This window comes from Oncorhynchus masou, chromosome 9 (genome assembly GCF_036934945.1).
Source record: "Oncorhynchus masou masou isolate Uvic2021 chromosome 9, UVic_Omas_1.1, whole genome shotgun sequence".
Lineage (NCBI taxonomy): Eukaryota > Metazoa > Chordata > Actinopteri > Salmoniformes > Salmonidae > Oncorhynchus > Oncorhynchus masou.
The window spans coordinates 87,836,919-87,851,852 of record NC_088220.1 but is presented as its reverse complement, the minus strand read 5'-3'; the positions used below and the strand labels follow the sequence as shown (position 1 = coordinate 87,851,852).

The 14,934-nt window shown below is 47.2% G+C and overlaps 1 protein-coding gene across 13 annotated transcripts in view; it reads left to right on the top strand.

Moving 5' to 3' along the window:
• The window catches only part of aplp2 (amyloid beta (A4) precursor-like protein 2), a 174,177-nt gene that overhangs the window by 124,839 nt on the left and 34,404 nt on the right, over nt 1-14,934 (top strand). For 7 of the 13 annotated variants that reach the window (XM_064975374.1, XM_064975372.1, XM_064975370.1 and 4 more), the window contains 3 exons: nt 4,552-4,710; nt 6,327-6,515; nt 14,832-14,931. In XM_064975374.1, the coding sequence (XP_064831446.1) occupies nt 4,552-4,710; nt 6,327-6,515; nt 14,832-14,931 (448 nt within the window). The remainder of the gene's footprint in view (nt 1-4,551; nt 4,711-6,326; nt 6,516-14,831; nt 14,932-14,934) is intronic. The other 6 variants (XM_064975376.1, XM_064975367.1, XM_064975369.1 and 3 more) reach the window with 3 other exon arrangements.

Below are 14,934 nucleotides of genomic sequence, written 5' to 3'. Positions count from 1 at the left end.
TAACAGAGATATAGTCAGTCCTCTGGATACTGTAACAGATATAGTCAGTCCTCTGGATACTGTAACAGAGATATAGTCAGTCCTCTGGTCCTCTGGATACTGTAACAGAGATATAGTCAGTCCTCTGGATACTGTAACAGAGATATAGTCAGTCCTCTGGATACTGTAACAGAGATATAGTCAGTCCTCTGGATAACAGAGATGTCAACAACAGAGATATAGTCAGTCCTCTGGATACTGTAACAGAGACTCATTCAATAGTCAGTCCTCTGGATACTGTAACAGAGATATAGTCAGTCCTCTGGATACTGTAACAGAGACAGTCCTCTGGATACTGTAACAGATAGTCAGTCCTCTGGATACTGTAACAGAGATATAGTCAGTCCTCTGGATACTGTAACAGAGACTCATTCAATAGTCAGTCCTCTGGATACTGTAACAGTAACAGAGAAATACATTTTGGCCAGAGACTCATTCAGTCAGGGGTAACAGAAGGGATGAACTAGTCAGTCCTCTGGATACTGTAACAGAGATTGTCAGTCTTTGTTCCTGGACCATTTTGTCATTCAACTCCAGTATGTCACCTCTGGATACTGAACAGAGACACATCAATGAGGGATACTGTAACAGAGCCTACAGTCCAGATACTGTAACAGAGTATAGTCAGTCCTCTGGATACTGTAACAGAGATATAGTCAGTCCTCTGGATACTGTAACAGAGATATAAGTCCTCTGGATACTGTAACAGAGATATAGTCAGTCCTCTGGACTGTAACAGAGATATAGTCAGTCCTCTGGATACTGTAACAGAGACTCATTCAATAGTCAGTCCTCTGGATACTGTAACAGAGACTCATTCAGTCAGTCCTCTGGATACTGTAACAGAGATATAGTCAGACTGTAACAGGTATAGTCAGTCCTCTGGATACTGTAACAGAGATATAGTCAGTCCTCTGGATACTGTAACAGAGATATAGTCAGTCCTCTGGATACCAGAGTCCTCTGGATACTGTAACAGAGATATAGTCAGATACTTAACAGAGATATAGTCAGTCCTCTGGATACTGTAACAGATATATAGTCAGTCCTCTGGATACTGTAACAGAGATATAGTCAGTCCTCTGGATACTGTAACAGAGATATAGTCAGATACTGAGAATAGTCAGTCCTCTGGATACTGTAACAGATGGTGTCTTTGAGTCCTACTGTAACAGAGATTAGTCAGGCCTTCCTCTGGATACTGTAACACCGTCCTCTGGATACTGTAACATGATATAGTCAGTCCTCTGGATATAGGTCCTCTGGATGACAGGAAGTCTTGGCCCCAGTGATGTACTGGGTAACAGAGATATAGTCAGTCCTCTGGGTACTGTAACAGAGATATAGTCAGTCCTCTGGATACTGTAACATATAGTCTTGCTGTAACAGTCAGTCCTCTGATACTGTAACAGAGACTACATACTGTAACAGAGAGATAGTCAGTCCTGCCAGAGACTCATTCAATAGTCAGCCTCTGGATACTGTAAGAGAGATATAGTCAGTCCTCTGGATACTGTAACAGAGACTGTCAGCTGGATACTGTAACAGACAGTCCTCTGGTAACAGAGATATAGTCTGATCATGTCAGTCAAATCACAGTCCTGGATACCAGAGACTCATTCAATGACCTCCCAGAGATATAGGCTGTCTCAGAGATATAGTCAGTCCTCTGGATACTGTAACGGTGATCCGGATACTGTAACAGAGATACATTTGGATACTGTAACAGAGACTCATTCAATAGTCAGTCCTCTGGAACTTAATGATGGTTTAACAGAGATATAGTCAGTCCACTGGATACTGTAACAGAGGTATAGGGTGGAGATATAGTCAGGAACTGTAACAGGATATAGTCAGTCCTCTGGATACTGTAACAGACATTCAATAGTCAGTCCTGATACTGTAACAGGTCACCCTGTACTTAACAGAGACTGGCCTCTGATGTAACAGAGATATAGTCAGTCCTCTGGACCTGATGAGCTTGGAGTAACAGATATTCAATAGTCAGTCCTCTGTTGAATGCTGAGCTGTACTGTAACAGATGCACAGCATTCTCACATAGGTATTCATTTACATTACATTTACATTTAAGTCATTTAGTCAGTCCTCTGGAGACTGCTCTTATCCAGAGCAGTCCTCTGGACTTACAAATTAGGTGAGATATTAACACCTTCTGAAAGAGATATAGTCCAGTGGAACAGCCATACTTAACAGAGACTATTCAATAGTGCATCTAAGTCAGTCATTAACAGAGATATAGGGGATACTGTAACAGAGAAGGATTAACAGAGATTATCCTATCCTAGGTATTCCCTTGAACAGAGTGGGGTTTCAGGTGTCTCCGGAACTGTGGTGATCCTCTGACTGTAACCGCTGTCCAGAGATATAGTCAGTCCTCTGTACGTGAGATATGGTCAGTTTGTTCCATAGTCCATTGGGGGTCCATACTGTAACAGAGTCAGTCCTCTGGATACAACAGTTTCCTCTGATACTGGGCTCATTCAATAGTCAGTCCTCTGGATACCGTAACTAGTACTTCCTCAATGGTAGGGTCAGGCCTCTGACTGTAACAGGATATAGTCCAGTAACAGAGATATAGTGGATGTAACAGAGACACATTCAATAGTGTCCTTGCTACTGTAACAGGTGTTCAGGGCCTCTGATCAGAGCCTGGATACTGTAACAGAGACTATTCAATAGTCAGTCCTCTGGATACCGCAGAGATATAGTCAGTTCCCCTCATCACAGTCTCCTGTAACAGAGCAAGTCACCATGGTCTTGTCAGCGGATACTGTAACAGAGACACATTCAACTCCTCTGGAACTGCCAGTGGAGGGTCAGCGGATACTGGAGTCAGTCCTCTGGTGACGAGAGAGATACTGTGGGAAGGTTGAACACCAGACGTCCTCTGGCTGTAACGATATATAGTCGTTCTGGATGAGTTGTAGGGGTTTCCTCTGGCACTGTACAGGCAGGGAGCCCAGCCATACAGCAGTCCTCTGGATACTGTAACAGAGATATAGCAGTAATCCAGAGATATAGTCAGTCCTCTGGAGATGACAGAGTGCCTGGATTAACAGGACCTGCGTAACAGAGATATAGTCTTCCTGATACTGTAACAGAGGTATAGGTCCTCTAGATACGTAACAGAGACTCATTCAATAATCAGCGGATGTTGTATAGTCAGCATGAACCTAATAGTCAGTCCTCTGGATACTGGGCCACCGTCCATGATACTTGAGTTGAGTCCTCTGGATACTGTAACAGAGATATAGTGTTGTCCAGGATCACGCAGTCCTCTGGATACTGTTCTTAGTCGCTCTGGGAGGAGGACACAATGTAACAGAGATTGTCAGTCCTCCTGTGATGGTCGAGATCATGGATACTGTAACAGAGACTCATTCAATAGTCCCTAGATACTGTAACAGAGGTGGAAGAGCAGCTCCGTCTTGCCGAGGTTCAGCTTGGGAGGTGGTGATCCGTCATCCACACAATGATATGGTCTGCCAGACATGGTGCAGAGATGACTTGGTGCTTCCGTATTGCTCCAAGCCACCTGGTCATCTGAAGGGGGCCAAGGAGAAGATTAATTGTGTGTTCCGTCTGCATAGCAATGATAGGAAGAGACCATGTGAGGTTATGCTGGGGGCCACAGAGCCAAGTGACTTGGTGTATAGCGAGAATAGGGCCAAGCCTAGAGGCCCACACCAGACTTGGTGCTTCCGCCTAGAACAGAGCCCTGGGGCGACACCAGTGGTGAGGTGTCGCGTTTAGGGCCTTCCTTTGCGAGGAGGTCCTGGATGACAGATTCTGATGTACTGGGCTGTACGCCACCTGGTCAGATACAAGCAGCGACCTGTCAGGTGCAGCTGTAGAACGCATCTGATCATGCCAAATCGTCTGGGGGGGGACGTTGTCGCGACTGTTGGTGTGCGGGACCATGATGCCCAACTCGGAGATTTAGATGCACTATTGTAAAGGGCTGTTCCACTGATGGAGGATTCTGATGGTTCAAATGACTTAAATGTATCGAAGGGGGCGTGCAGCCGATCAGGTCTAGAAGGATGAGAGCAGAGGAGCAAACTTAATGATGGTTTTGGCCACGCAGTTACAGGAAGTACAGGAGGGGGAGAAGACAAAACCCTATTCCTCTTGTCTATGGTGTTGAATGCTGAGCTGTGGATGCACAGCAAATAGGTATTCCTCTTGTCCTGGTGGGAAAGGGCAGTGTTGAGTGCAGTAGAGATTGCATCATCTGTGGATCTGTTTGGGTTAGTGTGTTACCTCACTATGCTGTGTCCCCTTCAGCACTTCCAGGCCACGGTAGAGTCCCTGGAAGAGGGTTAGGGGATAGGGTAGGGGATAAGGTAGGGGTTAGTGTGTTACCTCACTATGCTGAGTCCCCTTCAGCACTTCCATTCCACGGTAGAGTCCCTGGAAGAGGGTTAGGGGTTAGGGTAGGGGATAAGGTAGGGGTTAGTGTGTTACCTCACTATGCTGTGTCCCCTTCAGCACTTCCAGGCCACGGTAGAGTCTCTGGAAGAGGAGGCAGCCAGTGAAAAGCAGCAGCTGGTTGAGACCCACCTGGCTCGGGTAGAGGCCATGCTCAACGACCGCCGCCGCCTGGCGCTGGAGAACTACCTAGCCGCCCTGCAGGCTGACCCACCGAGGGTAGGTTACAGACAACACTCTGCTGCACATGGTCAGTCGCATGGAATGCTTCATCAGTCATCCTCATGATCCCTGTTCCATGTTTTATCTAATACCAGTCATCCTCATGATCTGTTCCATGTTTTATCTAATACCAGTCATCCCCATGATCCCTGTTCCATGTTTTATCTAATACCAGTCATCCTCATGATCCCTGTTCCATGTTTTATCTAATACCAGTCATCCTCATGATCCCTGTTCCATATTTTATCTAATACCAGTCATCCTCATGATCTCTGTTCCATGTTTTATCTAATACCAGTCATCCTCATGATCCCTGTTCCATGTTTTATCTAATACCAGTCATCCTCATGATCTCTGTTCCATGTTTTATCTAATACCAGTCATCCTCATGATCTCTGTTCCATGTTTTATCTAATACCAGTCATCCTCATGATCTCTGTTCCATGTTTTATTTAATACCAGTCATCATCCATATAATCCCTGTTCCATGTTTTATCTAATACCAGTCATCCTCATGATCTCTGTTCCATGTTTTATCTAATACCAGTCATCCTCATGATCCCTGTTCCATGTTTTATCTAATACCAGTCATCCTCATGATCCCTGTTCCATGTTTTATCTAATACCAGTCATCCTCATGATCTCTGTTCCATGTTTTATCTAATATCCAGATCATCCTCATACCAGATCCTCTGTTCCATGTTTTATCTAATACCAGTCATCCTCATGATCTCTGTTCCATGTTTTATCTAATACCAGTCATCCTCATGATCTCTGTTCCATGTTTTATCTAATACCAGTCATCCTCATGATCTCTGTTCCATGTTTTATCTAATACCAGTCATCCTCATGATCCCTGTTCCATGTTTTATCTAATACCAGTCATCCTCATCCTCATGATCCCCATGTTCCATCATCCTCATGATCTTTATAGCTCTCATCTAATGTCATGTGGTCCTCAGGCTGCCTGGGCACATGTCCTCACTCTCTGGCTGTTTCCCCAAATGGCACCCTAAACCTATTCTCTCTTATCTCCTTCCTGTCCTCTAGTCTCATGTGTCACACTATTGCCTATGGAAGAATCAAATTGATGTTCTAACCCCCAGTCATCTCTTCTCCCCCTCCTCCCTCCTTTCATCTCTCCTCCATCCCCCTCTCCCTCTCTCCACTCTCCCTTCCTCCCTCTAGTCTCTCCACTCCTCCCTCTCTCCACTCCTCCCCCTCTCCCCCTCCTCCCTCCCCCCCTCTCCCTCTCTCTCCTCCTCCCCTCTCTCCCTCCTCTCCCTCTCTCCTCCTCTCCCTCTCCCTCTCTCCCTCCTCCCCCCCCTCCCTCCCTCCCTCTCCACTCCACCCCCCTCTCCCTCTCTCCCTCTCCCTCTCCCCCTCTCTCCCTCTCTCCACTCTCCCCCCCCTCTCCCCCTCCTCCCTCTCTCCACTCCCCCCCCTCTCCCTCTCTCCATCCTCTCCCCCTCTCTCCTCCCCTCCCCCTCTCCCCTCTCTCCACTCCCCTCCCCCTCTCCCTCTCTCCCTCCTCTCCCTCCTCTCCCTCTCTCCTCCTCCCCCTCTCCCTCTCTCCACTCTGCCCCCTCTCCCTCTCTCCACTCCTCCCCCAGCCCCACCGTATCCTGCAGGCGCTGAGGCGGTATGTGCGCGCAGAGAACAAGGACCGTCAGCACACCATCCGCCACTACCAACACGTACTGGCTGTCGACCCTGAGAAGGCTGCCCAGATGAAGTCCCAGGTACACACCCTGACCCCTAACCCTGAACAGGTACACACCCTGACCCCTAACCCTGAACAGGTACACACCTTGGTACACTATGCCCCGTTGCCTATTACAGACAACCCCCATCATTACTGACCAGACAGAAGTGAGCGAGACCATCATAAAGAGAGAGAGAGGATGAAATAGGGAGGGAGAGAGGCCATTATGTAATTTGTCTTTAACAACAGGAGCGTTGCCATTCATGCTATTACAGGAATTCTAGAAGGATGGAGTGATCTACAGTGAACCAGTGTTCTGTCATGGGAAGCTGATTCTAGAAGGAATGATCTACAGAACCAGTGTTCTGTCATGGGAAGCTGATTCTAGAAGGATGGAGTGATCTACAGTGAACCAGTGTTCTGTCATGGGAAGCTGATTCTAGAAGGATGGAGTGATCTCAGTGAACCACTGTTCTGTCATGGGAAGCTGATTCTAGAAGGATGGAGTGATCTACAGTGAACCAGTGTTCTGTCATGGGAAGCTGATTCTAGAAGGATGGAGTGATCTACAGTGAACCAGTGTTCTGTCATGCGAAGCTGATTCTAGAAGTGATCTACTGTGAACCAGTGTTCTGTCATGGGAAGCTGATTCTAGAAGGATGGAGTGATCTACAGTGAACCAGTGTTCTGTCATGGGAAGCTCATTCTAGAAGGATGGAGTGATCTACAGTGAACCAGTGTTCTGTCATGGGAAGCTGATTCTAGAAGGATGGAGTGATCTACAGTGAACCAGTGTTCTGTCATGGGAAGCTGATTCTAGAAGGATGGAGTGATCTACAGTGAACCAGTGTTCTGTCATGGGAAGCTGATTCTAGAAGGATGGAGTGATCTACAGTGAACCAGTGTTCTGTCATGGGAAGCTGATTCTAGAAGGATGGAGTGATCTACAGAACCAGTGTTCTGTCATGGGAAGCTGATTCTAGAAGGATGGAGTGATCTACAGTGAACCAGTGTTCTGTCATGGGAAGCCGATTCTAGAAGGATGGAGTGATCTACAGTGAACCAGTGTTCTGTCATGGGATCTCGCTGCTTTCTCAAGGTTCTGCGTTTCAAGCTGATTCTAGAAGGATGGAGTGATCTACAGAACCAGTGTTCTGTCATGGGAAGCTGATTCTAGAAGGATGGAGTGATCTACAGTGAACCAGTGTTCTGTCATGCGAAGCTGATTCTAGAAGGTCACTCGCTCGAGACATGACTCCTCTGCATTAGACCTCCTGGAGAAGAGCACCACCACCACTGAACTGGATGGCGTTCAGAGGTATGCGACCCCACTGCTACGGGTGCCCAAACCATCCTCCTCTGGCAACCACGACACGGGCTGTACTCCCACTACTGCGTGGAACGGAGCGACGCCTGGTGAAGAATCCTGAGCTTGCTGAAGTCCATTACCTTGTGATGACAGGCTATGTCACCAAAGTGACAGCTCATGAAGAAGGAAACCCACTCAGCGAATCCTGGTCCCTCACCATGTAATCCAGCAACACGGTGGGAAGTACAGACTTGTCTTCAGCTGTTCATTCCAAGATGCTGGTCAAAGCCTGAATGACTGTCTACTCCCCGGACCAACCTTAGGTCCTTCCTTGCTCGGTGTCCTTCTCCGGTTCCGGCAGCACTCTACAGCCATCAGTGGAGACTTCAAAGCCATGTTTCATCAGATTCGTTTACTGTCTTCCGACACCACACTGCTCCGGTTCATATGGCGAGATATGGAACGAGACTCAGAGCCCACAATCTATGAATGGCAGGTACTCCCATTTGGCACCACCTGCAGTCCTTGCTGTGTTATATACGCTCTGCAGAGACACGCACGGGAGCATCCAGACAGTGACCCAGAAGTATTGGATTCAGTGGAAAATTCCTTCTGTGTGGATAACTGCTTACAGAGCATCCCATCCACGGCTGAAGTGAGAGCACTCCTTGATAAAGTACGGAATCTCCTGTCCAAAGGGGGATTTGAGGTCCGACAGAGGGCTAGTAACAGAGCGGAGGTTATCCAGCACCTCCTGCCACAAGCCAAGTCCAGTAGCAGTGAACTATGGCTATCGCAGTCTGGCGCTAACCCACAAGAGCCCACGCTAGGTGGAGCTGCATACCGGATAACCTGGGGTATAAACACCGCTCAGCCCTGAGTCCCGAAACCCACACTGTGCACCATCCATCGGACCCTGGCCAGTAAATACGATCCCCTTGGGTATATCCTGCCATACACAATCCGAACCAAAGTCTTAGTCCAGGACCTGTGGCAGACCGAGGGACTGGGATGAACCGATCCACCTAGTGGAACGATGGATCTGTTGGGAAACAGAGTTAACGGAGTTCTCTGAAGTCCAAATGCCAAGATGTTATGTACCACTCTGTGCTGAACAACTGGGATCATGCCTGTAACTGCATGTGTTCTGTGACGCTTCGGAGCAAGCTTTTGGGGCGGTTTTCTATCTAAGAGTGGAGGATAAGGCAGGCCACACCCATGTCTCCTTTGTCATGGCCAGGTCCAGGGTCGCACCTAAGAAGCAGTTGTCAATGCCTAGGCTGTAACTCAGCGCTGCCCTTTCCGGAGCCCAGTTGGCCTCTACCTTGCGAGCCGAGCTCACCCTGCCAATCCAAAGGGTCATCTACTGGAGTGATTCGACCACTGTATTGACCTGGCTCAAGTCGAAGTCCTGCAGGTATAAGGTGTTCGTCGGAACTCGCATTGCGAAAATCCAAGACTTAACAGAAGTCCAGGACTGGAGGTATGTAGACAGCGTAAACAATCCTGCTGATGACGTTACTCGCGGTAAAACCCTTAAGGAACTGGCTCAACCCCATCGCTGTAGCTTGGCACCACCATTCTTGTCCCAACCAGAGAACAAGTGGCCGACAGCCCCCAGTTGTGCGGCCCATCCACAACCAACTGAAGCTCATCAGTTAAGGATGAGCCCAATGCTACAGCATCTCTATGGAACCAACAACAGCTCTCCCTGACCTAGCACAAACCAGACCGCAGATGGTGTGGCTTCCATACCCACTTCCCTCTGAAAGCCGGTAGGGAAGTGGCTAAGGACAGCCGTCTTCTCTCTCTTGCTCCAGAATATGACCCAATCCTCGGAGTGATCAGAGTCGGAGGGAGGCTGTGCCAAGCAGAAGTCTTGGATCCCGATGCACCCAATTATCATTGACTCCAGACACCCTATATATCAGCCTCCTCATCAAGAGTTATGATAAGAGGCTTCTCCACCCAGGGCAGAGAGTCTATGGGGAGATGAGGCAATTTGTAAGTCGCTCTGGATAAGAGTGTCTGCTAAATGACTTAAATGTAAATGTAAATGAGGCGGAAGTACTGGATAATTGGAGGACGAGGAGCCATTCGTAAGCACCAATACGCCTGCGTAGAATGTCAGAGATGGCGGGCCAGAGCTACGGTGCCCAAAATGGCAGATTTACACCCTGCTCGCTTGCGCCTCCTTAAACCACCCTTCTGGTCAACAGGAGTAGATTGCTTTGGCCCCTTGATGATCAAGTTAGGTCGTCGTGTGGAAAAGCGCTGGGGTATTCTATTCAAGTGTTTGACAACCAGATGTGTCCACCTGGACCTACTGGAGAGTTTGGATACTGAAGCCTTCCTCATGGCCCTACGGCGGTTTATCTTTAGCCATGGAACCCAGCCTCCAGTATTAGATGATGGACCAACAAATCTCATTCAAATTTAACCTTTCAGGAGCTCTTCATTTTGGAGGAACATGGGAGCGAGAGATCAAATCTGTAAAGACGGCCTTACGAGTCATTCTGGGGACCAAACTGTCCCCTTTAACGTCCTGATAGAGGTGAAGGGATTCTGAACTCCAAACCCTTGGGATATCTCTCTGCAGACATCGCTGACCCCGATCCGGTTACAACGAATATGCCCTTGATGGGACGCTGAGATGTGTCACTTCCTCAAGCCATGTATGCTGATACCAACCTCATAGGCAGACGCCGGTGGAGACACAGCCAGATCTTGCCTGACTATTTCTGGGCCCGTTTCATTCGGGATTACCTACCAAGCATACAGCACAGAGGGAAATGGTGGAGTAGTAATGATGGTGGACCCTCAGCTGCCTCGAGCCTCCTGGCCGGTGGGCCGTATCACTAAGACCATGCCTGGGACCGATGGTCGTGTTAGATCAGTGGAGATCCAGGTGAAGAATCGGACATATATCCGGCCAGTTGCCCGACTACTTCCTCTCCCTGAGATGACAGAGGACGGCCAGTTGCCCGACTACTTCCTCTCCCTGAGATGAGAGGACGGCCAGTTGCCCGACTACTTCCTCTCCCTGAGATGAGAGGATGGCCAGTTGCCCGACTACTTCCTCTCCCTGAGATGACAGGGGACGGCCAGTTGCCCGACTACTTCCTCTCCCTGAGATGACAGAGGACGGCCAGTTGCCCGACTACTTCCTCTCCCTGAGATGAGAGGACGGCCAGTTGCCCGACTACTTCCTCTCCCTGAGATGACGGGATGGCCAGTTGCCCGACTACTTCCTCTCCCTGAGATGACAGGGGACGGCCAGTTGCCCGACTACTTCCTCTCCCTGAGATGACAGAGGACAGCCAGTTGCCCGACTACTTCCTCTCCCTGAGATGAGAGGACGGCCAGTTGCCCGACTACTTCCTCTCCCTGAGATGACGGGACGGCCAGTTGCCCGACTACTTCCTCTCCCTGAGATGACAGGGACGGCCAGTTGCCCGAATACTTCCTCTCCCTGAGATGACAGAGGACGGCCAGTTGCCCGACTACTTCCTCTCCCTGAGATGACAGGGGATGGCCAGTTGCCCGACTACTTCCTCTCCCTGAGATGACAGGGGACGGCCAGTTGCCCGACTACTTCCTCTCCCTGAGATGACAGGGGACGGCCAGTTGCCCGACTACTTCCTCTCCCTGAGATGACAGAGGACGGCCAGTTGCCCGACTACTTCCTCTCCCTGAGATGAGAGGACGGCCAGTTGCCCGACTACTTCCTCTCCCTGAGATGACAGTGGACGGCCAGTTGCCCGACTACTTCCTCTCCCTGAGATGACAGAGGACGGCCAGTTGCTCGACTACTTCCGGGGGACGGGGAGCAATGAGCCTTTTGAGGAATTTAACACATTTTCAGGGTGGCTGTAGAAATGGAGTTGGTGGAATACTCCTTTAATTCATGGCCACTTGCTCAGCTGGGCCAGGGGCGCTTTAATTAGGTCAGGTGGAAATGTCCGACAGATCTCAACTCCATAAAGGGAGGAAATCGCCCCGATCTCGCTGCTTTCTCTTCCTTTACTCCGTCTAATCCAGAAGTTATGTGTGTCCATGAATCCACCACAACCTACCCAGTAAATATACCACTTTATGGTTAAAGGACTTCCTGCCTCAGTCTCATCCATTTCTCTGTCACCTGATCCGTGACCACCTGTTCACCTTCACTGTCAGTCATCCTACCTGTCCAGCTACCCACACAGATTCCACTAATCTTTCAAGAAGGATGGAGTGATCTACAGTGAACCAGAGTTCTGTCATGGGAAGCTGATTCTAGAAGGATGGAGTGATCTACAGTGAACCAGAGTTCTGTCATGGGAAGCTGATTCTAGAAGGATGGAGTGATCTACAGTGAACCAGAGTTCTGTCATGGGAAGCTGATTTCTGTAGTTCATCTTGTTGGAGTTGTTTATTTCTCTTCTCTACATCCTGTTTATCAGCAGCTGTAAATTCTCTCCAGCCATCAAATCCCCCTGACGTTCTAGCGACATTCAGCTCTGCATGTCAGCCAAGCCAAACAGACTGGAACATTGTGAGCTTTGAAGTCTCTTTTCTTGTGTAAATTTGACATGTGACTCCAAAGTACATTCTAAGAAAAGCCTTTGTGCTTTGTGAGGGCTGGCGTTGTGGTCTGTTTTATATAACCGTAACAGTTATTGGAGTGCCTGGGATTAACCGGCTCTCTGTCCATTCCTACAGTGGCTATTCCTTTCAAAGTTGTCATACTGCTGCTTGCATGATGTCATAGTCTTTTACTGTCATTCTTTGTGGCCATTAATGCTAGTTGGGCCCCAGAGGGCATCTTTTTGGGCCCCCAGAGGGCATCTTTTTGGGCCCCCAGAGGGCATCTTTTTGGGCCCCCAGAGGGCATCTTTGAGAAGCTTGTTGGTGTTTGTTTACTATTCCAAATGATCCTCTAGACTTTGTGATTGCTGTCAAGGGTCCAGACATTATGATTTGCAGTAACCGAGCAGGAAGAGCATATTCCAAGGTTTTTAATGAACCTAGTTTTGCCAAACAACACAAAATATTTTCCAGATGGTCTCTGTTTCAAATTGTAACGTTTTCCTAGAATAACCCCAGCTACATGCCGACTGATGACAATACCCATCTGGAGGCCAAATATCAATACCCATCTGGGGGCCAAATATCAATACCCATCTGGGGGCAAATATCAATACCCATCTGGGGGCAAATATCAATACCATCTGGAGGCAAATATCAATACCCATCTGGAGGCCAAATATCAATACCATCTGGGGGCCAAATATCAATACCCATCTGGGGGCAAATATCAATACCCATCTGGAGGCCAAATATCAATACCCATCTGGGGGGGGGGCAAATATCAATACCCATCTGGGGCCAAATATCAATACCCATCTGGGGGCAAATATCAATACCCATCTGGGGGCAAATCTCCTTTCTGCTGTATTCCGTCATATTTGATCTTGTTTCTATTGTATAGGGCTGGGGAATGTAAGCATGTGATTGGCAGGCTACTGGTTGGCAGGCTACTGGTTGGCAGGCTACTGGTTGGCAGGCTACTGGTTGGCAGTAGCCTGCCTGTATAGGGCTGGGGAATGTAAGCATGTGATGTCTGCTAAATGAACTATTTCATTTCATTGACACGGCACAGCCATAGCCTCCTCTAATACAGCTCAAGTAAATCTGAATACGTGCTATTCTGTTCTTTTGAAATAAATTGTTAGTATCATGTTTTTGTTTTTATGACCTTCCTAAACAAAATATGAACGGATTTATTTGTGATTGTGTATATTAAATGCATGTATTAGACTGGCTACTGGTTGGCAGGCAACTGGTTGGGTCCCGGCTATTCTACAGTTTTTATACATATAGTGCATCAGACCACCATGGTGCTTTGAGGATGAAATGCTCAAGGTATTAATTAGCCTTTCATGATATTTATCTCTCAATGTAGGCCTTCTGGAAGAGTGTAAAGTTCATGTATTTATTTAAGAAAAGTCAGGGACAGGTGGATTTATTTATTTTTATTGAAGTGAAGTTATTGAAATGACATGTTTACAGTAGCTGTTTTAGAGTTACATACTGGCATAAGGGCAATATACAGGATATCCATTAGTCATTCATGCATTTGTCATCACACAGAATACAAGTCATCTGTGTCATTAAATACAGTCAATAATTTTAGTTATAAAACATAATAACAAAGAGAGCCTTGAATAATTAAACTATTAATAAACCAAAACATGTTGGCTAAAGCAAAAATTATTTTTTATTCACAAATGCATTAGATTGTTTTTATTATTGGCCATACTAGAGACTTTAAAACCTCTTTTGTTAGAACAGACTATATTGATTATTGATTATGTTGATTATTGATTATGTGCTGTTTCTGTTAGAAATGAAATGTTGCTTCATTCAATTGATGAATATTATGGTGTTTCTCTACTACAAAAAAACAGAAATCCATTTGACAGTAGCACTGACTCAACTCCAGCCACTTTAATAATGGGAATTGATGGGAAATTATGTAAAATATAACACTAGCCACTTTAAACAATGCTACCTAATATAATGTTTACATACCCTACATTATTCATCTCATATGCATACCTATATACTGTACTCTATATCATCTACTGCATCTTTATGTAATACATGTATCACTAGCCACTTTAACTATGCCACTTTGTTTACATACTCATCTCATATGTATATACTGTACTCGATACCATCTACTGTATCTTGCCTATGCTGCTCTGTACCATCACTCATTCATATCTTTATGTACATATTCTTTATCCCCTTACACTTGTGTGTATAAGACAGTAGTTTTGGAATTGTTAGTTAGTTTACTTGTTGGTTATTACTGCATTGTCGGAACTGGAAGCAAAAGCATTTCGCTACACTCGCATTAACATCTGCTAACCATGTGTATGTGACAAATACAATTTGATTTGAGATTAAATCAGATCAAGTGTTATCCTACAATAGGCAACACTCAGCTGGTGTGTTTTGACGGTGTCGGAGGTGTGACTGTGTTAGAACTGTCAAATCAGTGAGTGGCTGTTTGTGCGATCATTGTCACAAAGTCACAGCCGTGTGTCCCTATCTCAGGTGATGACCCACCTACGTGTGATCGAGGAGAGGATGAACCAGAGTCTGTCTCTGCTCTACAAGGTTCCCTTCGTCGCCGAGGAGATCCAGGATGAGATTGGTG